Source organism: Daphnia pulex, chromosome 1 (genome assembly GCF_021134715.1).
Source record: "Daphnia pulex isolate KAP4 chromosome 1, ASM2113471v1".
Classification (NCBI taxonomy): Eukaryota; Metazoa; Arthropoda; class Branchiopoda; order Diplostraca; family Daphniidae; genus Daphnia; species Daphnia pulex.
Window position 1 is genome coordinate 5255982 of NC_060017.1, and position 24838 is coordinate 5280819.

The 24838-nt window shown below is 43.7% G+C and overlaps 1 protein-coding gene and 2 long non-coding RNA genes across 3 annotated transcripts; 2 read left to right on the forward strand and 1 right to left on the reverse strand.

Moving 5' to 3' along the window:
• Positions 1-1760: 1760 nt before the first annotated feature.
• Positions 1761-18391, reverse strand: LOC124192058 (translation initiation factor IF-2-like). Its single transcript, XM_046585238.1, has 3 exons — positions 17033-18391; positions 5655-6524; positions 1761-3322 (listed from the first exon to the last, which is right to left on the reverse strand). Exons 2-3 carry the CDS (start codon positions 6440-6442, stop codon positions 2812-2814), a joined length of 1299 nt encoding a protein of 432 aa, XP_046441194.1. The 5' UTR covers positions 6443-6524; positions 17033-18391; the 3' UTR covers positions 1761-2811.
• LOC124192138 lies at positions 13825-14798 on the forward strand. The gene is made up of 3 exons (XR_006873599.1): positions 13825-13890; positions 13952-14055; positions 14180-14798. It is a non-coding gene; the product is annotated as an uncharacterized LOC124192138 (long non-coding RNA).
• LOC124192190 lies at positions 16426-17629 on the forward strand. The gene is made up of 2 exons (XR_006873618.1): positions 16426-16754; positions 16849-17629. It is a non-coding gene; the product is annotated as an uncharacterized LOC124192190 (long non-coding RNA).
• Positions 18392-24838: the final 6447 nt, after the last annotated feature.

The window sequence follows — 24838 nt, forward strand, 5'->3', positions numbered from 1 at the left end:
CTTTCTCTCTTTGTCTCTCGAGTTCTCGAGTGCATCTCCTCTCATCAATTATCTGTATTAAGTAGAGAGGAGGCAATGTGTGGGGGTGAGTAGGAGGGAAGACGGGCGGGCAGGAGACTGGCGGCCCAAGGGCTTGGGTGTTGAAAGAGATGAGATGGGACACACTCTCTTATTCCCTTTTCTCTCTGCTCTGCTCTGCTCTCTCGTCGGCAGCATCAGAAAACTATATCTGCAGACGGACGGACGCCATTTCGAAATTGGCAATTTCTTAAAAAAGAAATATATAGTCGAAAGACTTAACATTTTATTCAGATTCGAGACTCTTGGTAATCCAATTCTCCTATTTTGATCGCCTACGATAAAAGAGGGGGGGCCTAGTATTTTCTTCAACTCCCACGTTGATAGTATACACCCACCGTCTCTCTCTCTTTTCAATTGTGCATGTCTACTATAAACTATATAATATGTAAGTGATGAGAGAAGTCAAAACTAATCCATCAGCCGGGCCCCCCTTAAAAAAAGAAACTGGCCATCAATGGAGCTTTTCTCTACATTAGTACTTTGCTGCTGGGTCTGGTAATACATTAGATGATATTACACATGCAGAGGTCTCTCAGGAAATCATTATCCAATTTGACTCTGGCCAGCTATACACACTTTTCTATATATATACATATATCTCTTGTTTTATAATGTAACAAAAACCTGGAAGAGGTGGAAGGAAAAAACAACACAGAGGAGACGGCCCCCTCCCAATTCCATGATTAGTTTGGGTTGAAGTGGCGGCGGTGTAACAAGAGCAGCTGTACAGAGCTCTCGAGCAAATTGAAACTGGCCAATGAGAGTGAAGCAAAAGGGAATTACATTGTGCATCATGAATGAGGGATTCAAAAAACAAAAAAAAGTTAAAAAAGGAAATTCGAGTTGGATATAGTCGCTCTCATCAACCATTTATATATCCCCCCCTCACCCAACCCAACCCCAGTCCCCCTTTGTTTTCAATTAATGACAATCCACTAATTGCCTAATGCATATCCTATCCATCTCATTTTCCTCCGTTTCCAGAATCAGTAGTAGTAAGGGGGGGACGATGATGATGAGATTATATTATTTTGTGTGACTTGTGTTTCTATCTTATTGGATATCGGGAGCGGTGGAGGGGTGGGGGGAAAGGGTGCGCGGGCGAAAAACCACTCGGACTTGATTGCCGGGCGACGCGACCGCTTTTTGATTTGATTAATAATCAAATAAAAGCTTCCTCTTCCTTTTTTTTTTCACCCGGGCTGCGCTGCTCTATAACCGTCCAATCACTTTTCTTGCCTCCTATTTCATCCAACTAACTCCGTCTTTTGACTGAGCCATTATAGTGATATGATGCCCAGAGACTCGGCAATAGTAGCAGCTACTACTACCTCCGAGCTGTGTGTGTACACTTTGACTGTTTGCGCTAATAACACACGACCGCCACCCATCCATTGCTACTGCTATGTAAAAAGTCTACTCGATCCAATTTCGGGTAGTGGCGGGGGTCGTGCAATCCCCCATTGACACCAGTAGGAGACGCCGTAATTGAATCAATACCACACACACACACAGACATCCAGTTCGTCTGTACATCAATAGAAATAGCTGCACACACACACAGACGGAGTACATCTTTTGTCGAAATAGGAAAAAAAGAAAAATAAACAATTAACCGATTAACTCTCGTCGTCATCCATCAAAAACTCGGTCGAATGAATAATAATAACAATTTCGTGTCATTTTTTTGTCTTCTTTTTATTGATCAAATGGAGAGGGGGGCGGGAGTGCGATGGGTGGTTGAGGAAAGAGCAGTTTTTCAAGGGAGGGAATGGTACAATCGTGTGTGAGGGTGGGGGGAGAGAAAGGAGGGAGGATCAAATGCGCGGCCATCTCTCAAATCTTTTTGCCAGACCCAATCGTGTGTGTGGGATGGGGTTGCACGATAAAAGGGAGGAAATCGTCATCATCATTAAACAAAAAAACGGAGCAATTTTCAAATGAAAAAAAAGGGAGGGAAAAAATTGACGGACGCTCTTGATCGCGTAACAAAACGAGTTAATAATAATAATAATAATATTTCACAAAAAATCGAGAGAGAAAAAGTTGAGACAGAATTTTTGCGAGAAATCAAATCAAATGAACCCCAGAAGGAGAAAGAAAAAATTTGTTTTTGTTTTGTCATTTGTGATTTTTTTTTTGTTCATGTTCGTCCGGTTCCGGTTGTATAAGCCGGAAACGCAGGGCGGAAATGGAGGGAAGTGGAGAGGGGGGCGGGTAGGGGAGGTTATAAAGGGACTGTACAAGACGCGATCGGGTTTGGAGCGCGAGAGATCTCCCAATATTCTCACAAATATTTTTGTTTTGTTTTCCGTCTCCACAATCAAACAAAAACCAAAAATAAAAATACAAAAGAGGAGAAGGTAGTGTTGTATATCGAAATCACACACACACACATGACCGAGCAAAGGGGGGCGGGAGGAAAAACAGGGAGAGAGAATTACAAACAATTGTCATCATAATAATTAATTATTAGCATCATTATCTCTTTTTTTGTTTGTTTATTTCATTTTTCACGTCGAGAGTTGATTTCTTTTTTGGGAGACCCCAAAAGTTCAATTTTTAAAAATTTTTCTGTCAAAAAAATTTGTTTTTTTCCAAATTTGTTGTATCATTTTGTCTTATTATTTTGTTAACATACAATTTTTGTTGTTGTTGTTACCGTCACGAAAATAACAAAATGGGTGGGACGGGTTTTAAAAAAATTCAGAAAAAAAAGGGGGGGGGGGATCAATCTCGACTCCGTCTGGGTCGGCCAACTTTGCCTTTCCGGACGGGTCCCCCACCTCCCCCCGCACCACCACCTCCTCCACCCGTTGTGACATTGGTTCCCGTCGCTCCGGGACCTCCGGCTCCGGGTTGTTGGTTGACGCCTCCTCCTCCACCGCCACCACCGCCGCCGCCACCGGGACCGGCGTGATTGTTGTTGTTGGCGTTGTTGTTATTATTGTTGTTATTGTTGTTGTTCTTCATCATCTTGTGGCAGTCTTGTTCGCACAGCAAACTCCCGCCGATGAGGGCGTACCGGTCGCCGGGCATCAACTGCGTTTGGCATTTGGTACAGGCGAAACATTTCACGTGGTAAACGCCTCCGCCACCTGCGGATGGCGGAGGCGGATGGATTCCGTTGGGTCCTCCGCCAGGACCGCCGGCCGGACCCGCTCCGCCGACTCGCATCACCAACTCGTTGGCCGGAATTCCTTGACCGCACGCTGAACACGCTCCCGAACTTCCGAATAACCTGCAAATCAAATGCAAATCAATTGGAAATCAGTTTGCCGTTTTTTATAAAATTCGTTCAATTTAATAAATAAAAGGGCCAATTTGGAGCGAAACAAAATCTTTTTCCGGTCGTGAAAAAAAAAAGGACAAGTGACGTGACTACGCGCCTGTCAGAGTATAGCAGCAGTCGGCGTAAGAGCCTTTTTAAAGACTTACGCACGCAACTGGCAGACAGTACTCTCTCTCACACACACTCTAATAATCAGCGAGAAATTGTTTCAGGCCTTATGCAATCGCCCTGAAAGCTTTTCCCCTCCGTCCATCCGTCCGTCCGTCTGGAGGCGTATTTATTTATTACCCAACTACACCAAGAGCTTCTCCTGCTGCTTCTTCTTCTTCTTCTTCTTCTGCTGGTGGTGGTGGTAGTGGTGAAAGTGTTGCTCGTAGACGAGGGCTCAGCGAGAAAGACTATATATAGTGGATGGATGTAATCCAGTAAAGAACTCTGATGGATCGCTATTGCTGTGTAGTAACAACAACAACAACAACAGTAGTATAGTAGTAGATATCTGGGATAGATATGTCAGAGTGGGTGGCGCGGGGGGCTAGCTGGATTACAGCCTGTTCCAATCAAATCGGACCCCGAGTAGTAGGGAAAAAAGCCAAAACAAAACAAACTGGAACAAAACACTGTCGTAACTTTGATAAGATGAGATTGCCCTCCCCCCTTTTTCTTTTTTTGGGCTACGGGGCTGGACTTGATTGGATTACTAACCTCCTCCTCTTTCGCCTCATGGGGTGCAAAAAAAAAGGGAAAAACACACGCACAGAAAAGAAAAAAGATATGCAGTTTCGATGTGCATGGCGGCCATTTTGAATGAGCTAATCAAGCAGAGTGAAAGGAGAGGGGTTTGGTCGGGTGGGGGGGGGGATACGATCTCTCACTGTTCATCATCTAGTAACGAGTAAGGTGATGGTATATGGTATTGATCTATCACCCACCACCCTCAACTCCCCCCCCCTTCCTAACACACCGACATGTATATATATACACACATTACACAAAGCTGCTGGACTTTAATTAACTCGCAGCCATTTTCCATGCAGAGACGCAGCGATAGCTTTCTCTCTCTCTCCTTCTCAGTGTGAGTGCGCGTTTAATTAGCTACTCCTCCTCCTCCTCCTTATATATATAGACTCCTACACCCACCCACCCACCGACCCACTCTTCAAGAACACTGAGATCACGGCCAGCCAGTTGGCATAATAATAATGAGTGTATACGCGCGACGCAGGGATAGTGGAGAGAGAAAGGCTGGAAGAAGATTCATTTGGCAGGTGATGGATATATTTATATATACAACCTCATCGTTAGTTAGTTAGCTAGTTCTCCTTCTCCCGACTGCTTACATTAAATTAAATTGGGGACAAGAGAAGAAATGGAATTACAATTTTTTGTGTGGTGGTGGTGGTGGAGAAAAGTTGGCTGATCCATCAATAACTTTCAGCGTCACGTAGACCGCGCGGGTTGGGAGCGAAAGAAAAAATAAAATAAAAATTTCGTGTTTGTCGGAGTTGACCCACTGGATGGCGTAATGTAAAGAAGAAAAAAAGGAGGTTGGGTGGGAGTGAAGAGAGTCTGAATCCAGATGGACGGAATGGATCACAGCCAGACATATGACAGACTGTGTGTGTGTGTGAGAAACGTTGGGAGGGGAAAAGGTTTAAAAAAGTAAATCCGGAATCACTCTCCTTTTTGATCCAGCTAGTGGAAAAAAAAGAAGGAGCTTCTTATATTTTCGAGTGAAAATCTTGGTGAGAGATGTCGCCATCCGTGCGCATACATAATCACGCTAGACGGAAGCAACGGATGAGTCTGAGCTCTGAAAAATAGAGTGGCCATTCGACTACCACCACCACCACTGTAGTAGTCGTAGTAATAGTATTCTACATGTACTACAGCTAGCGGGAGGGAAGCGGTGGGGTTGTCTCAAGACGTCGTCAAGGCAACGAGTTGGTAGAAGGGAGAGAGAGAGAGTAGAGGGGAAATGGCCAATTACTTAAGAGAGTGGTGCCTCGTTAAATCGAGTGGAGAGTCGCTAAATAATGTATGGAACAGCCAATGGCATTATAGCTCCCATCCAGCTCTCTCTCTCTGCTATCCCCCCATGCACATACTAAATCGTCATTGCCTCCCCCTTGAGCTTGGAAATGAACCAAAGAGTAAAAAAAAGGAGAGCGAAATAGAAAATGAAAAACTTTCATTTTTGCATCGTCGAAAAAGTAAGAGAAAGGCCGTGACTAACGAGAGTCATGAATCGATGGACGAAATGGGGGGAGGAGAGACTTACCGGACGTAGTCGGCTCGGCAAAGGATCATTCCGGCTTTGGTGTAGCAGGAGACGCCAATGTCGGCCAGCCGGGCGCCGCAACAGGAGCACTTGAGGCATCCGTGGTGCCAGAAACGATCCAGGGCGTGGAAGAGGAAACGCTCGAGGATCTTGCCGCCACATCCGGCGCAGGCTCTGACTCCTTGGCCGTTGCCGCCTTGTTGTTGACCTCCGACCACCACACCGGGACCACCGGGACCACCACCACCACCAACCATGTTGCTGCCATCCATGTGGACGCCCATGTGTTGTTGTTGTTGTTGTGGCGGCTGCTGCTGTTGTTGCATCATGTGCTGCTGCTGCATGACGCCAGGACCGAGTTGTTGTTGCGGTTGTTGTTGCTGTTGGGGAGGCATTTGCATGTTCATCATTCCGTTCATAGGACCCGGGCCGAGAGACATGGAAGAGCCGTTCATCATGTTATTTGTCACCACTTGACCGCCGGCCATATGAGCATTGCTTCCCATCATCGACCTCTGCTGTTGTTGCTGAGATTCCATCGGTGGTCCCTGAGGCTGAAACATGGGATTCCCAACTGGACCAGTTGGCTGCTGTTGTTGTTGTTGTTGCATACCACGGAACCCGTTCATACCGTCGACCGGTCCTCCTGGCCCTCCGTGCTGTGGCTGTTGTTGTTGTTGTTGCTGTTGTTGGGCCGGTGAACCCGGTCCGGGGCCCGTGTGATGTTGTCCGTAGCCACCCATATCACCTGGAAAATGGGTGGCCATGTGATTCATTGGGTTCATCATTTTCTTTTTTTATATTTCTTTTTTATCCTTGTCTGGAGGTTCTGGCGTCGATCAATCAACCAATCAGTCAAATGTAATTTATCTGTCAAAAGCGAACAAGAAAAGAGAAACGAAGGCATTAATAATCAATTCGTACGAAAAACGGCATGACGTCACTTTCCTTAACGAATCAAATTATCGGCAGAACAAGTTCGTCTTCCCCCCCTTAAAAAAAATGTCAAACGAGTCAAATTTGAAAAAGAAAAAGACGGAAACGAGAGAGAAAATCCTCTCGTCGAAAATCCTCTTGTCCTTCCACCGAAATAAAAAGAAAGAAGTAACGAACCGGAATATCACACATAATGAGGCGAAAGATTGTCAAGCTGACAGATTCGAACAAGATAAAAGGGCGGGGGGTGCCCCAATTATAAAAAAAATAAAATAAAAATAAAAATATTAGAATACAAAAATAAAAACTATTCCCGTTTTCTTCCATTTCTTTTGTTCACACACCTCACAATAGGAAACAGACGACAGGCTGTCTGTCTTGGTCCTTTTTTCCAAATACATTTGGTCCCAGACCGAAAGGTATTCGAGGAGAGCCAGTCCCCCCCAACGTTTATTTATAGCCGACAGACATTTCTGATGTTAATCAGTCGGTTCTTTCCTCCCAAGAAAAAAAATCTGGGGGGGGGGGGGGGGGGACATTTTGGGGTTGGAGGGACCCAAGAACCCCAGGAATCACGAGGGAGAAAAAAACTAAAGATAAGAAAAAAGAGATAAGATGCAAAAGAGGGGAGAGAAGAAGATGAGAGAGAAAAGAAAGCGCAGATTCATTCTCAGTAATTGCAGACACACGCAGTGAGTTAGTTAAGTCAACTTGGCTAGTCGACTACTAGATTATAAATACATATATACAAGGAGAGGGGGGAACAGAGTATATTATTGTCGTCATTAGCGCCGAGCAGGAGGATGAATGTACAGAAAAACCTGTTGTTGCTGCACACACCCTGCGTGTTGGCTACAAACATTTAGTGGAATGACTCGGAACATTTCTTCCGCCAATGTCACTTTTTTTCAGGAGGGGGGGAGAGTTGGCGGATTCTTTTTCCGGTCTATTGTTCCACCTCGTCAACATTCCTCGATTATCCGCATTTTTGCGTTGGACCAGCTTTGATCTTTCATTTCGAAACGATCGAACGTAATAATGATCGCCGTAATAACAGTAACAACCCGAAATCTCTGGGCATCTCGTGGAAAATTGGCAATCAAGCAAATGACGCAACAAGGCACTGTCACACACACACACAAATAACAAAAGAGAGTTGAAGCTTCAAGGGATGCAAGGAGGTTCATTAGAGCTAGGCAACTTCTCTCTCTGTTGGTGTATCCCTTTCACGAACGAGGATATTTATTCTACTTAGTTAGTTACTTGGATGATGTGCGTCCGCGAGTAAATTATAATGAAGAGGAAAATCCGTTCAATGTGCCTAGCTCGTCTTTCATCCTCGCTTTTTATTTTTTAAACTCTCTCCCTATCATATTCTCTCCAGTTGTCCGTTCCACGACTACATAGAAAAATTAAAAAACCCTTTTTTATTTTTTAAAAATGTTCTTCCCTGTCATTTTTGTGTGTGTGTGTGATCCTTTTAATTGGCGAAAACGCAGCAGCCATCCATCCATCGTGGACTTGGGCAACTTCATCTAACGCTCCCGCCCGAGCTTCTCCTGCTGCTGGCTTCTGCCTCTTGCCATCCTCGTGCAAACAACAAGCCCAAGCGACTTAATGAGCTAATTAGCGCTATAGTGAGTGAGTGAGGGGGAAGCACACACTCGCTCGCTCACACACACAGGCTTCACATCTCTCTCTAAAACTCGTATCTGTATTATAAGACTACCAGAGAGAGAGACTCTATACATTTCGTTCCGACTAAAGTCAAACTCAACTTTGATATATCCCGGGGTCTCCGTTGTCTGTGTGTTTCAGTTTGCCTAATTGTCGTCTAATTAGATCCTTCACTCTCTCCTTCATTTCAAGTCGACAGAGAAATTTCAAACGGAAAATGCTCCAACCTTTTTGTAAATTTTCAATCAAATAAAGACGAACCAGTTTGGACTTATTAACCCACTCCTGATTATCGGGATGGACTCTCTTTTTTCTGGGTAGATGGGGTAGAGGGGAGCAGCTTTGTTGCTTGACATTTAGGGAATGATACCGGTGAACCGTCGTCGAGAATTTCCGGTCTCTTATTTGACCTTCGTTCGGTTGATGTAATCAAAAACGAGACCAATCACCAGAGAGGAGGAGGAGTAGAGGGGAGAGAAGAGCTCCTCGTCGAGTTAATGAGCCAATTAACAAATTGAGGACATTGGACACTTGATTGTAACATAACAGTTAAGTTGGTTAGCATTCAAATCTTTTTTTTTCCTCCCTTTTTTTATATTAACATTTTAGCGGGCTGTTAAATTCAAAAAATACAAACGAACGAGACTTTTTTTCGGCTGGTAGGAGCGACGGTCGAGTGAGAAATGGTCCTCTAATGAAGGGGGATTATCAGTCCCCCCCCCTCCTCGTATAGTGGGGTACTAGTCAGCCCAGTACTAACACAAGGTTTGCAAGAAAAGTCACACACACAAAAAGAGGAGGAAGAAGAGAATTGGTGTTCGTTAGCAGCGCGAGCGCTAGTCGGGAGTCCTCTGACGAGAAGAAAAACCGTCGGCTTCAACTTTTTCTTTCCCCCCTTTTTTCTTTCTTTTTTCGCCGACAACAAAATTCCGAAAAAAATAAATAAATTCTCTTCTTCTTCTTCTTGCCGAGAAGAGGAGAGAAAGAAGAATTTCAAAAGCCCTAATTACGTAGACGCCCGTCTTCTTCTTCTTCTTCCCTTGATTGTTGATGACGGTTCGATTCGATTGCGCGCGCCCCAATGATCGATATGACAATGCACTGATGAGTAGCGACACACGGCACGGGGGCTGAATCCTTAAAAATGTTCTCAAAATGTTCTGCTGGTGCCTCTGCCGTCCATCCACCAATTTTTTTTGTCTTTTTCTTTTTCCCTTTTTTGGCTACTGACTAATGAACGGGGTGGGCCTAGTTATCCCTTCGTTAACCTCCAGGATCGAACCCAAAAACCCCACCGATGGTTTATCTTTTTTTTGTTTGACGAATCGATTCATTTTGGCGGCCTTTATAACGAACAAAGTTTAATCGCTCGTCTGGCTATTGAGCCAATCACGAAAAGAAAACTTCTCTTTTTTCTACAAGATGAAATCAACTGATGATTTTGTGAAGGGATGAAAAATCAAAAAAGTTTACCTTCATCTTAAAAAAAAAAAAGAGAAATTCGGTAGGTAGAGTAGGGACACGTCGAGTGTATTCATAACAATGGCAAACAAATTGCGTCTGAATCGTGCTTCAAATGAACGACCCGGACTCCTATAAAGTCCTGCAGCCCCTTTTTTCCTTCTTCTTCTTCTTCTTTAGCTGTGCCGAATGCCGACCAATTGCTGGCCCCTTTCCTCTTAGTCACCTTTTTAGATGTACGACACAAAGCAAAACGTAACTACACAGTTTTGATTCATATACCGGCCCAGCACCACCACCACCACCTTCATCGAAAAACGGTTTGAGACACTCGAACGTGTATATACAGCCGGACCTTAAAAGGCCAGCTGGCTCTGAACTTGTAGAGCAACTATTCCAAGAGAAAAATAAGATATGCCAAGAAAAAATGGAAGAACCAACCCATCGGTTCTTTCTTCAAAAGTCTTATCCACTTTGGAGAAACGTCAACAAACCCAACGCATTTTTCCAACCGCCGGAATCTCAAAGGTGTGATGACAAGACCGTGCCCGAAGAGAGAAAAAATAAGAGGGGCCCTTCCTCGGGGCTAAATCATTATTTTGAATGTGTAAGTGGGGTCCATTGAAAATTCAATCAAAAATTGGAGGGGAGAAACCAAATTCAATTTGCTCAATCGCATTTTAAACAGTTATAGTCTAGTCGAACCAATTAAGGTAAATGATGGGGACATTCGATCGCTTCACCAAGAAAAGAAAAGAAAAGAAAAAAGAGTTGATGATGATGCGATGCAGCACCACCAACGGGAGCATCAGCTTGTTACCATGGGGTCGGTCGGTCGGTCGGGACAAGTCCTGAGCTCCTAACGGGATGGGATGGACGACTGTGCACGACCACAGAGAGCCGCAGGGGTTAAAAAGAAGAAGAAGAAGGGAAAGGAATAAGGAGGAGTTAGGGACCGACCGATTGGTCGATTGTGTGTCGAGTCTCTCCTGGCTGGCTATGTGCGCGCGGACAGGTCGACGGACCCGGGGCCCGTCATCATCAATAAGTTGTGGGACCCAGGCAAAAATAAAATACAAAAGAAGGAAATGATGGTCTAGTCACGGCCGGTTGAAATCAAAAAAGAAAAAAATCGTCAAAAATCGATCGATTCGACGGGTGGTTGTATGGAAGAGGGGGGTTCACGCCCAGGCCCAAAAAGAGAAGAAGAAAAAAGCCTTTAACAAGCTTGTCCCTTGTAAATCTCGATTATCCAACTGTCAGTCAATACGAGCGCGGGGGGCTCTCTCTCCTCGGTGATTATTGAGATTCAGATAAGACGACGCAATCAAACGCCCTTTTTTCTACTTCTAAATGGGGTAAAAAAGGTGGAATCAAGTTCGGACTCGATGACCAAGTGGCTGAAAGGTTTATTAAAGACTCTTTTTGTTATAAATGTGTGTTCTCTCTTTTTTTTTATTCAGAGTTTTTCTGGGCCACGAAAGAAAATGACTGATGATGGAAGGGGGGCAAGGAGCTACAGCAAGGAGCTCATTTAAAGGTCTGACGCTGGTATATTATAATAGTGGCGGTAGTTGGCTGCTCATATGCCTCGCAGCCAAACTTCATTCCATGCATATTTCACAATGAGCTAACGAGCTCTTATTGGATGACGGAGGGCGGCTTATATTCCGGTCCGATCGTCAGCTGTGCGCAGAGTCTGCAAACGAGTCTCTCTTCATTTTCTTTTTTTCCCTTTTGGCTCGTTTTCTTTTGGGAAGCTAAGAAGAACCAACTCTTTGGCCACAAATCGTTGCTTGATTAACGAGCCAACGCGCTTCGAATGCAAATCAATGTCGACATCCCTTCCCCCAGTTGAAGAATTTTTCCAACCAACCAACCAACCCCACTCGGAAGAAACAGTTTGGGTTGCATTTTTTGGTCGGGTGTGAATATACATAAAAGGAATCGAAAATGAGATTGAATTTTAAGTGGAAAAAAGAAGAAAAAGAAGAAGAAAAATTTCTCGTGTTGTTGTTGCCCGTAGTGAGGATTTATGATCTCAGAGCGGCCGGGACCCGGGACACACAGGGGCGGCCTCTTGACTCGAGGCCAGCCGCGCCATTGGTGGTGTAAAATTTCCAATTAAGGAAAGAACCTCTTTTTTCTTATTTTCTTCCTTCTTCTTCTCTTTCTTCTTTTTCTTTTTTTACTTTGTCTTCTTTTCCACTTTCGGAAGGATCGTTAATTTCTTCTTCTTGAATCAATGCGATTGGCCTCCAGGTTAGTCTCGCAGTGCGTCTCTGTGTGTGTGTGTGTGTGTGTGTAGAGAGTAGACGGGAGTGGATGGAGAACGGGGGGATAAGAAGAAGAAGTGAAATGAGGCGCGTGATGAGGACGAGCCCCGTTTAATTAGTCCGCCCTTGCCACACTAATGAATATGAAAAAGGGGGAGGGGGAAAACCTCTATCCCAATCTTCTCTCTACCAATCTCGTCTGTGTGTGTGTGTGTATAAATACGGAATGTAAAATGGCGCGCCAAGGCGGATCGAATCCATCCCGAGTTGATGAGATTTTCGCCGTGTTTTCTCTCTAACGCGCCACCCTATGAAATGTTTTTTCCTTTTGGCCAATATCCTTTTTCGAATTATTATAACTATATAATAATATTCACACACAAGAGTGGAGGGGGGACATCTTTCTTGGCTGGAAAAACGGCTGGGAACACATTGAGGCCGTTCACATCACAATTCAATAGAGAGAGGGGGGAATCGATTCTTGTGCACTTATAAAAAAAGCCCCTTCTTTATTATTATTATCAAAAGTATTTAACAGAAAAATGTTGTCCAGGTGGGAGACACACCTGGTCACCGGATGGCCCTCCTCCAATTTCTTTTTTCTTCTTTTTAGCCAATGGAGTTAAAGAAGAAAATGGCTAAAATATTTTAAACAAGGGAAGATTTCTTTTAAGTGCGCGGCGCGGTGTGTGCAAGTTAATAGAGTTTCGACTTTGTCGGCGAAAATACATATAAAAAAACCGGTACTTAAAAATATGAGGAGAGAGAGAGAGAGAGAAGTTTCACACACACAATAAAAAAAAAGTCGTTCAATAGTCATTTCCGGTGGACCGGATACGACGTCATAATAATCCAAAAAGGAACCAACCAAATCGAAGCCGCTCAACGAAACAAATTTTGATGGTTTTTTTAAACAAAAAAGGCAAGAAAATAAACTAAATTGTTCGGAGGAAATGAGAACCTTGGGGGGACACACCTTCACCCTCCTTGTGTGCCGCAACAACATGAATGAATACAACTCCAAAAGAGATGACGTGTGATGGATGACGTCATCTTGAGCAGCTTTTCTTTCACAGAAAACGAAAAACAAACAAAGAAAAAGGAGGCGTTCACATCCTGTGTCGGTTGAAACCCCCCCGAAAAAATTCTTACATGTTGTTTGCCCTCCCACCCTTAAACAACGAATCGAAAACGGAAATTCAATCAAAATCGAGATGTTTTTATCCCCCTCAGAAAAACAGGTATGCGCAATAATAATCATCATAATAATAACGTATACGTGCGGTTGATATTTTTTTTAGCGACAACCTGACCACCCCATAACTTCCCTTTCTAAACAGCCCACATCCGTACACACAGGGAATTAGCCGGAAGGGTGTCGGTGGTCACATAAGAGGATTTTTTCCCCCCAATTTTTTTAAAAAAGAAATTCTATTTTAAAAAAAACAAAAACCGAACGACATAATGGTTAACAGATGGCCCACCCTTAATTCTTTTTTAAAAAATAAAGTTTTTGTTTTTGAAAGATTTTTGTTCTTTTAGACAGGGATTTGCTAACAGCCTCTCCTTGGCCGCCGTAGGTCTAATAATATTGACATGACAAATATGGCGCGGATGGAGACAGCAGAGAGAGCTATAATGTGAACAACTTATTTTTCATTCGTGAGAATACGACTCTACACTCTCTGGACGGAGAGCTGCCCCGAAAGCAAATAAGTCAACAAACAGACACTCCCCCCCCCCCCCCCCACATCCAGGAAAAGAGAAAAAAGGTGGGGGGTTCCAGCAGCAAAGAGAGTGAGTAGAGACGTATGTGTGTAATGTGGGGAAGGATGTCAGTGAGAGCAAAAGCTGTGGAGCTACTACTGCTGCTGCTGCTAATGGAGGTAAACAACACAACGCTCTTAGCTGCCATCACCCCCACTTTTTTCTCTTTTTCTTCCAAAGGCTTTTAAGTGCTGTGTGCCGATGCTGAGGCTCAGTGCTCCTCCTGATTAGATGAACAACGACTGTTTAATGCTCTTCCACATTTTTATATTACCCACAAAGAGGTCTGTCACTCACACTTTTATTTTACTTAAGCTTTTACCCCCGCGCTCTATTATTTACCTTGGCAATTTCTCATCTGGCTAAATGGGGAATTTCGTTTTTTTTTCTCCCGAATCACTCACGCAGTCGGCGGTCATACAAGGGAGGGGATAGATTGTTTGATCAATGCCAAACTCTCTCTCTCTCCGGTAGTTACAGAACTGGAGGAACAAATCCGTTTTCTCTTGTTGTTGTTGTGACTCGATCGATGGTCGCAGACAGAGCCGTCAAAACTCTCTTACCCTAATGGCTACTACTACTGCCCATCTCCATTGCGAAAACGGGTTGTTACGAAACGGCCATTTCCTTGCCAAGAAACTCACGTACGCAGAGCACACACATGTACCTGCGGATGAGGGGCGTGTGCAGAGAATCCGAAATAAGAGAACCCATTTTCTCGACTGGTGAATTTAAAATTCAAACGGGAATTTAAGCCCCTTCCAAAGGGTGGGAGGAATGCTCTTCAACGCCGCCAGGTAACAGCCTTGAAATTTAACAATACACTAAATATATTATTTAATACAAAAAACCCCCCTCTACTTCTTCTTCTTCTTCGTATTCCAAACTTTCTTTCTTAAACAAGACTCGTGTAATCATCATCATCACCATAAAGGCAAACCCCCCCTTCACATAAACCCAAAAAGGCTCCCCCCCTGTGAGTATAAAGAAGATGAAGGAGAATTAATGAAATGAAGCTAAACATACACCTGGGCGCCCGGTGAAATTACACACCTTGAAAGAAAAAAAAAAACCTTATTTTTTTTCTTTCTTTAATAAGAAATTCTTTGACGGAGGGTAAGGAAAAAACGAACGTAAACTGAGATGGGATTCATTCAAGTGTGATTTGAACATGAAAAAGACGGTCCAAACTTAAGTTACAATCTCTACTAATAATCGAATTCGTTTGCGTGTGAGTTGACGATTTCCGATTTTTAAAAAACAAGCCCGAGGGTTATATATCTGTTATCAGGTAAGATGAGGCCTACCACACATGGCGATTTCAATCAATTTGGGCAGCAGCTGAAATGGCAATAGATATCCATCAGTCCCGCAAGGTGGACGACATTTTCGGAGCCTCTAGGCGAAATGTTTTCCTTTTCCCAAAAAAACTATTCGCCTTGTTGCGATGATGACGTAGAAGAAAGAAAGTTCATTGTGTGTCGGGGAGTTTCCACATAGAAAAAGAAAAAACAGACCGCTCGTCATGCCAAACTGCACCAGCAGACCTCAAGACGCCATCTGCACTCGCTTCATTCTTCGGCCCCCCTCTCAACCGTCAAAGATATAGACGTAAAATACATAAAGCCCTTAAAGTTCCTGATACACACACACAAAAAAAAACCTTTGGCACTTGACTCCGACGTTCAAGTCACTCGGCAAATTCACAAGCGGAGAGGGGGAAAAAAATAACCATCAAAACTCATCCGTCTTGATGAAATTCGACTTTGCTGACTTGTTGGCCGACCCACAATCCATCAACTTTGATCACCTAGATGAATTGAGTGTGTTTGCCATATATAACGTCGACTGATAGATTTCTCTCTCTCTCCAATCAACCTTTTTCTCAATTCTTCCTTGATGGAATTAACCAGAAAATAGAAGGGGGGACAAACGTTCCTCAAGAAAACCAGCGGGGTATGTAGAAGAGGGGGGATGACCGTTTTTCTGAAACACAAAAAGTTAAAAAAGAACTAAAAAAGATGAAACCTGAAGAGGGAGGAACCCGAGATGGGTTCAGGGTTTTTATTCTTCTTCTTCTTCCCTCGGAGGAATGTTTTGTTGGAGGAATACACAAAGAAGTATAGAGTAGGGGGGGGGGGCTAAAATACTTTTTTTCTGGGGGGGAATCTTCCTACCACCCCGAAAACAAAAAGGAGAAAAAATGTTGTGTGTGCCTAGTTTAAACGAAAAAAAAAAACATGGAAAAGTTGTCCGTTTAACACGATTAAATAAATTAAAAGTTTGTCCTTTTATACAGAATATGCAACGTAGTTAACTCTTTTAATCCAAACGCAAACAACTGGCACACACACACGGAAAATCTTTTTAAGTTATTCCAAGTTGGCGAAAAGGCCAAAGTCGGCTTGTTCGTCGAGTAAATCTAATAAGAGTTAAAAAAGAAGAAGGTCGGACCCTTTTTTTACGACTTTTCTTCTTCTTTTTAATTCCTTCATTCCTCGACAACTACGAAGAAGAAGAAGAAGAAAGAGGTCAAGCCTCAGCAGCAGCAGCAGCAGCGCGGGCGTTTTGAAACATCCCAAACATTACTCTAGGAGAAGAAGAAGATTCCCTGCTGCGTTTTGTTGGAAGATTTTTTAAAAGGGAGGAGGTTTTTCTTCTTCTTCTCCCCACCTTTTTTTATTTCCTACTTCATTCTACCTGACTCGCCTCCAGGTACGAAACATACCGAAAAAGAACCAAGATGGCGTTGATTTCGACAAGAGGAAAGGGGGCCAGCAAGCAAGCAAGCAAGCACTATATCGCCTTGATGGATCTTTGCCCGCGTGTAGTGGCCTCGCACGGACAGACATGGTGCGTAATAATTAAACGACCGTCGACAGACCAGACTTAATCGCAGTTCCAACAATTCATGAGCTTGTAATGGATCGATCCCCTCGCTCATGATGAATCGCTATCCTTTTAGTCCACCCACACAGAAATTGTATGCATCTATTTATATGATATTATTAGATAGAAAAAGCGACCTGGGCTACACAACACAGACGCAAAGTAATCCAATCACATTCGCTCATTAGATTGTCTTGCATGGAAAAACAATAACCGCCAGGCAAACGAATTTAACGTCTTTTCAAAAACTACAAAGACTAAAACCCGGAACTGCTGGACACGATCGAAATTCAACCTTGTTTTTACATACCCACTGACTCAATCATTTTTAATTGCATTTCATTTGGAAGGAAATAAAAATATAAAACTCACCACGTGTTGTGGAACCTTTGTCGAGGGAAATGTAAAGAAGACACCGCCGTTGTTGTTGTTGTTTTTTTCTTCTTGTGTGACACACTCAACACATAACAACAGCACACTACACACACTCACACACAAACACACACGATGACGACTTGGCAACGCCGGCCGTCTATCTCTAACCGTTTCGTATGTATACAACATACGCGACACTTTTTGGTGGGGTGGTGTGATGATTGTAGGGGGAGGTAGCAGTTCAAACAGTTGAAATTGAAAATTACCCGCCAATTTTCTTCTTATTCTTCACCTCATTTCTCCTGTTTTATTTTTGAAAATATTTTTCTTTTGGTGTTGAAAACAACAACCAAGGTTCACACGAAACTTTTTGGGTTTTCAGTGTTTTCTCGAGGTCACACACACTTTATAAGGAGGGATAATCACTCTTGATTTAACATGATCTCGTGTGTGTGTTCAAACTTGTGTCTTGTGGTTTTCGCACTTTTGATTTTCAACGAAAGGCAGTGTGAGATGAGTCAGAAAGAAAGATGTCCGTGACGTATCACCAGACTCGACGAAACGTGTGTGTCGATTGTGAAAGGAAATAATTTTTTTGAAAAAAAAGGGACACACACAATCACATCCAAGACTCGATGCAAGTTCACGTCAACACACACACACACACTGAGAACGAGTATAAACTTGTTAAAACAAAGATGGTCGATTGTGATGGTTGTTGTCGATCGTTCGGTTTGTTCTTTTTGACTGTGTTGTGTATTTCTATCTCCTGGTGGTGTTTGTTCACGTTGTTGAACTTGATGAATTCCTCTCCTTGTGAATCGAATGGAGAATGAAAAGAAAACGACAGGAGTTAAGCCAGGCGCCACCTGGTGAGCCCGTGATGCGAGGCGACACTGACGACAGAAATGTTGGGAGGAGAGAACCTCAAGTTTTGAGCCCCCACCAATCCCAACAGCAGTAGAGACCTCCAGACAAGGAGGGGGGGATAGAAAAAAAAAAAAGAAACTCATGTGCTGCACTCTGGTGGCCAACTACACTCGCCATCACTGAGCTTTTTTTCTCTGGCGATTCCAATCGCGCATTTCGTTTGGACTCGTTTGCAATCATTCAAAATGGAGAGATTCGTCCTCTTGTTAATTCGATGGAATCAACGATTTGATTTGAATGTGATTTTTTATTAATCTAAAAAGTCAAGTGATTCGAGTTGCGTTGAAACATTTTTTTTTTCAAAATGGCCGCGACTTTGAAAATATCGTCGACGTGTGATGATGTTTCGCCCGCGGCTGCGCATCGCGCACCGGCCTTCCATTCCCCCTTCTTTCTTTTCTTTTTTCTCTGCTTCCTCCTCTTACCATTCCCACCTATTCATCCGACTTCTTCCTTCTCCCTTTTATTCATTCTCCCCCCCCCCTCACACACAGCTGGCGGACCGGTTTCCCCCTCCCTTTGGAGGGGTAACGCAACAGCCCTCCCAACCCCCCCCCTTTCTACCAGACGAAGAAAAAGGGAGAGGCTTTTGTGGATGAATGCAAAGGCAAAAGAGAATCAACGGAATGAATGAAGAAAGGGAAAATACCCCCCCTCCTTTAAAAAAAAAAGAGGAAGAGGAATCGCCGGGGCGATCAGCGCGCCACCACAGCCATTTGCCCATTTGGGTGTTATCGACTCATTATGAAATATCTTGTAAACGACCGGCACGACATTTTTTTTTTCGTCGTTCATTTCAAAAAATAAAAATTCCCTCGTCAAATGTCCATTATTTCCCAGTGGCTTTTGGAATTTATTTAAGCCAACCAATCAAAATAAAAAATTCCGAAAAAACAAAACAAAAGAAAATGGCTAGATAAGATGAAATACCGTGCAGTCAACACTCTCTCGCTCCCGCGTGCGTATAGACCGTGTCAAAAGTTTTTCCACACCCGGTCGACAGGCAATTATAAAACTTGGCGGGCGATTTTTAGATTGCCAACTCCATGAAGACGGATAGATACGTTCTATTGTTATTATTGCATTCTCCCTTGTGAGTTGATTTTAAAATAAAAATAAGAAACGCACGTGTGATTCATCAACCCACCAAACAAATTTGAAAAAGAAATGAATCATTTGCATTTTTAATATCGCCTTTTATACAACCGAACGGCCCGCCGATCGAAATGACGTCAAATTTCTACACACACACACAGACTCAATTAAACTTTGGCCTACTTTTTGTTTTGGGTATTACGCGGGCGATTATATTTAAAAAAACATTCACCGGTTTGATTGATAACTTGGCCGTGTAATATATAAGATTCATTCTGCCGTTAGTTATTGTGTGCAGACGGAGCGTGTCAACACACTTTGCACGACCGAGGATGAAATTTCATTGTGTGAAATAATGAGATTTTTTCGAATCTTTCATCGGTGAACACATGTCCATAAATGGACGCGCAAGTATTACGCACACAAGAATGTTCCATGTTTTTCGTCAGCCTATTAAACAAAATAGATAGACAGTACAATATTATAATACGAGAAGTTGTATATATGTACTATACATAATATAACTCTCCGATTATTAAATCGATTTGGGTCCGAGCGTGACGTGAGAGTCTCCGGCCAAAGTCATAAATCCGCCATTTGCCTGACATTTTCAAACTGTGGAATAGAGAGACGTTCTCTCCGACTACTAGATGTGCTGTGTAATGACTTTGGCGTGAATGTAAATACACTCAAGTGTATAACATGTATAACATCATCCGTCATGTAATATCGCGGGAGAGAGAGACAGTGTGTCGACTCTTTTTCTCTTTATTTCTACCCCCGACTACTACAAATATTCCTCGGCAGCAGCAGCAGCATCAAATGAGATTATCCGTTGATGTGTGTCTTGCGAGTCGAGCGGCGGCGGCTTCTCTTTTGTCGGATTAGGTTAACCTGTCACTCCCGAGAGACACCAAGAGTCCTCTTCTCTCTCTGTGTGTGCTGCCCAAGAGGTCGTGTAAACATTCATCCCGTTTCATTATGAAACACGCCGGGAAGAATTTAACGTGAACCCCCCCGATCAATGAGTCGTCTCTCTCCCCCCAACCAAAAAAATGATTAGATTTAACTACACACAGGCTCTCAAACTCAAATAATCATGAGAATGGTGTAAAAGTTGAGTTTGGCAATATCCAAGAAAAAGTGTTACACACCCACACGTATATAACATGCATACACACATCCAGCACGTCTGCTGTATATACGTATAGCAGTAATAGTTATCATTAACGGGGTGAAAGTACTATAGAATGGCAGTAGAGAGAGTGAGATCGTGCTGGGGCAATTATATCTGAGAAAAGAGACGGGAGAGAGAGGAAAAGGGCGGCGACTCAAAGATCTAATTAGCAGTATTGATTGCATTGCGTCTTTATTCTCTACTCTTGCTAGACACACACATCTCCCCGCCATATCCTTACAACTCATTTTCTATTTTCCCATGTACGCGAAAAGGAGAGAGAGAGAATGTGTAAGTTGTTGTGGTCCGCCAATTGCTGCTGCTGCCGGCCACCTTTTATGTAATTTAGACGATCATGATTACATTTTATTTCTTTTTTGCCCACTTTTTTTTCATTTTTCAACTGAATTTGATTTGTTTGTATCGCATTATTTATGTTGTCGAGAAATGATGGAATGAAAAAGCGTGGGCACAGCCCAACGACACCGCACGGATGCGTTTGATTAAGCGCCGTGCGCGGATATGTATACGTACGTTCTGCTGCTGCTGACTGTGGAATGGTAAAAAGGTTTTCGTGCGCGGGATGAACGCCAGAAATGTTGTACATATTACAACGGAAGAAGCGAAAAGGACGGACGAGAGAGAGGAGAAGAGGAAATGAGCTTCATTAAAAAGTTTGGTGGGAGGGGGGGGACCGACGGGGGCAAAGTTAGTAACAGCCATGGCTAAGGTTGGGTAATTGGGGAGGAGGTAAAGATATGTATATGTACTGCTGTACTATAACTATCTATCTATAGTGCGAGAGAGAGAGAGAGAGTCCTAGCTGATTGTATAAGCTGCTGTATATATACACTGAGAGACTGGACTATAAGGAGCGAGAGAGAGTTTTGGCACACACAAGGAGCTGCTGCTGCTATATAGCCGCGTCTTTTCTAAACAGTGATGATGAGAGAGAGAGGAAGGTTTTGAGTCCACCCCTTCGCCCGTTCCACTCACTTTTCTCTCCTCCTACCCGCTCCCAAGTCTCTTAACAAGCTCCAGCTTTGGTCGTTCGTCGTGAGGAGAGTGGCGCGCGGCGGCGGCCCGGGACTTCATTAGGAAGAGCCCGCACGAGTCCAATTACCAAATCCTGTGTGTGCAATGTTGGTAGCTATACACACACACATAGAGAGAGAGAGAGCTTGCTTTTGCCTTACTACTACTACTACTACTACTCCACCCTTATCTATTCCCTTGTTAAAAGCAGACTTTTTTTTATTATTATTATTATTATTATTTGGCTAAATACAATTGGAATATAGGGGAAGCTAGAGAGAAGAACTTGTACAGCTGAACTCTTGGCTCATCAATTCGTCAAAATCTATGGCAAGAAATAAAATAAAAAAATCCAAAGTTTTTTTTCCCAGGGACTAGAGAGAGATGATCCAGCAGCAGCTGGATGGATGGCAGCGAAAGAATAGCTCTCTATAAAGGTTCCCACATCCGGACACATAGAAGAAGAAGAGCGCGGTCGCGTTCCATTGTACACACAGCACATCCCAATCATGAGAGAGAGAACTCTCGTACCGCTCAATCGATAAGGATGATTGAGAGTATGGAAGGCACGCAAGAAGATATAGGGGGGATAGCTCTATGTACCAATGAATCATTGGTAGCGATTGTTCGGATGGAATTTCGCACCGTCATCAAGCCGATTGGCGTGACATCCGTCTCTATTGGCGGATTACTATATAGATATCTATTCTTTTTTTATGTCTTCTTTTTATTTCTTACCTCGTCATCCATCACGAGATGGCAGTAGATATGGACAAATAAAAATAAAGATTCCGGCGCACATCGTTTTAAGGTTATTACTCGCCTCAGTTGATTTTTCTTTTTAACTTTGACTTTTTATTTATTTCATCCGGCGCTGTAGCCAAATAGCAGACGCCCAGTAGCACTCAAGTTTGCCCGGCCCCGGATTAAAAGGAATAGCAAAGCTGAGTGTATGTAATATGCCAGCAGTGCATGTGAGCATAATATAGACGGCGGCAGCTATTTCTTCTTCGGATGGAATAGAGCGCGCACACACATCACATCTTTGAATCAATTTTATTTTTTTAAGAAGATGGAAAAGCCGACTATACATATACTGTCGGCAATCTGCATGTTTTAGAAACGGCGCACTACCCCTCTTACGGGATAAAATGGGATGCGCAGCAGCTACTTGTCTTTTTGAAATGTTGTGAAAAGCTTTGATTTAATGAGAGCAAATTCAAGCCACCCGTGTACCATAAGACCCGTTTCATTTTTTAAATGTTTCGATTCGAAATTGGACGCGTACACCATCGTAGTGGCATAGCTCAGACATTTTAAAAGAGACACGGATCGCCAAACATGGAAACAATTGAATATACATCGAAAATTCACCGACTAATCATTTGTTATTCATTCGATTGAGCCCACAGATGAGCCGAAAAAAGACTCGATAGCGATTGTCATTTAATTGACGATACATACTAGACATATGAAGGGAGGGTCGTGCGATTGGCCCATGTAAAATAAACGACCGTCTCCCATAAATGTTTCAAAAAAAGTCTTGTCCACTCTACATGTAGCCTTTTTTAATGGCTTCTTGGCTGACTCTGTTCACCTTTTTGAGACTTCTATGCAGGCCAGTCCGTGTGTCTCGTCGTCAACGTCTCATCAATCCGATCCGATTTATGAATGTTTCATCATCACGCAAGCCATAGAACTTTCAACTGCCGGACTTGGGGGTAGTAAATACATACATATAACGCGACGGATATCGATCCATTTCCTTATCTCTTTCCCAGCGACCCAACGCTGTCTTGAGTTGGTGTATTAGACACATAACAATTTTCTAAAAGTCGAAACAAATTTCAATCGAATTTCCCTGCTGGGCTGACGATGATTCTATTCCGGCTAGCTAACGCTGGCCATAAAGATACATAGCGCAAAGAGAAAGGTGTGACATTTTTTGGTCGGTAGTGAAGAAAAACTGGGCTGTCTAGCCTCATATATATTCCTGTTAAATCTGAGATGGGACAAAGGAGCAGAAAGAGAAGCGACTCGTTAAGTGAAGAAAACGGCACTTTCTATAAATAGTCTAAAAGAGAGAGAGAGAGAGGAGCAGCTAAGGCACACAGTCTGAGCAGCAGCAACGGCAACGGCACCAGCAGGGAGAGAAAGGCTTCCGTTCTGGACCGGAGCCATCATAGTTGAAATGTTGATAGCCAATTACCGCTGCGCATTATTATAACGAGCTACTGCTGCTGCTTCGCTTTTGACATGGATGCGGATCAAGTTTGATCCACCTCCGCGAGAAAAGAGAAGAAGAAAAAAGAAATCAAAAAAAAGGAAGAAGGAGGAACCCCAGCAGAGAAGATCGGATCAACGGGATAGGTGGGCATCACACACGCTCTGGCTCGCATCAATTATCACTCATGCGACATCAAATTAAGTTGGCCTTATCTATCTATATACGATATAGCTAGACTACATATTTCTCGGAGAACACCACTTGATCAAGTCCGAGGGACGGGCGGATTATTCCCTATACATCCCGCTGTTGCATAATAATTGGTCGTCTGCTATAGACGACAGAGCAGCACCAGCAGCAGTGGCCTCTCTATAAATATACGTAGACGCGTGAGTTAACGCACTGCACACATACACCGTCCGTCCGTGTGTGTGTGTGCAGTGCGTGTTTTCTTTCAAATGAACGGAAGTCGATCCATCCTGTCCCTCACGTCACGCAACCGGCCTTGGTGCGGATCGATTTCAAGCGTTGCCATTGCTGGCCGAGAGATGGCATTGAAAAACTTCGACTCCCGACGACGACAAGTTATATATTCCATCACGGAGCGCGCGGCCAAAAGGAGGAGAAGCGCAATAACAATTCTCTCTCTCTCTCTGCCGGCCGACCTCGCCATCTCATTAGTTGCCTGGAGTTGCGCACACACAGAGTGTTGTTACACGGCTGTGCTCACGCTCGTTAAGCCCCCCCCCTTGCCTGCCGCGGCAGCAGCAGCAGCAGAGTTAATTTGCTCCGAAGGATCCGATCATAATAGGCTATAAAGTTTCCCGCCCGTCCGCCCACTCTCGTCTTCTCCCGTCCAGCGGCTGGCGCGCGGCTGCCGAGGTCCCCACCCTTGCCCGCCCGGTTTCTATATATGTACAGCCGACTCTTTTCTAGACGGGTCGGTCGGTCGGTACTGGATCCATCGATCCGTTTGAAAATCACAGGGACCCTGCGATGATTAACGAGCAGTTCATGATGAGGTCCGGGGTGACAGATGTTCGACCAGCTGGAGAGAGTGAGAGAGAGACCTCTACAAAGATCACTCAACTCGTTTCTAATTCGTTCAATCAGACCCCCCACCGATGGAAGCAGCAGCAGCAGCAGCAGCTATACACAATATATATTATTATTATTATATATTGCCAATGAGCTATGCGGTCGTAACATTGCCCAAAGTGGCAGAATGATTAACAATCGCATCGCAAACGGAACAAAAAAATACGCCAGTCTCATTTTCATGGCAGAGCGACAAAACCCGCGATTTCATTAGAGTGGCATTTGCCACTCTGTTAATGGC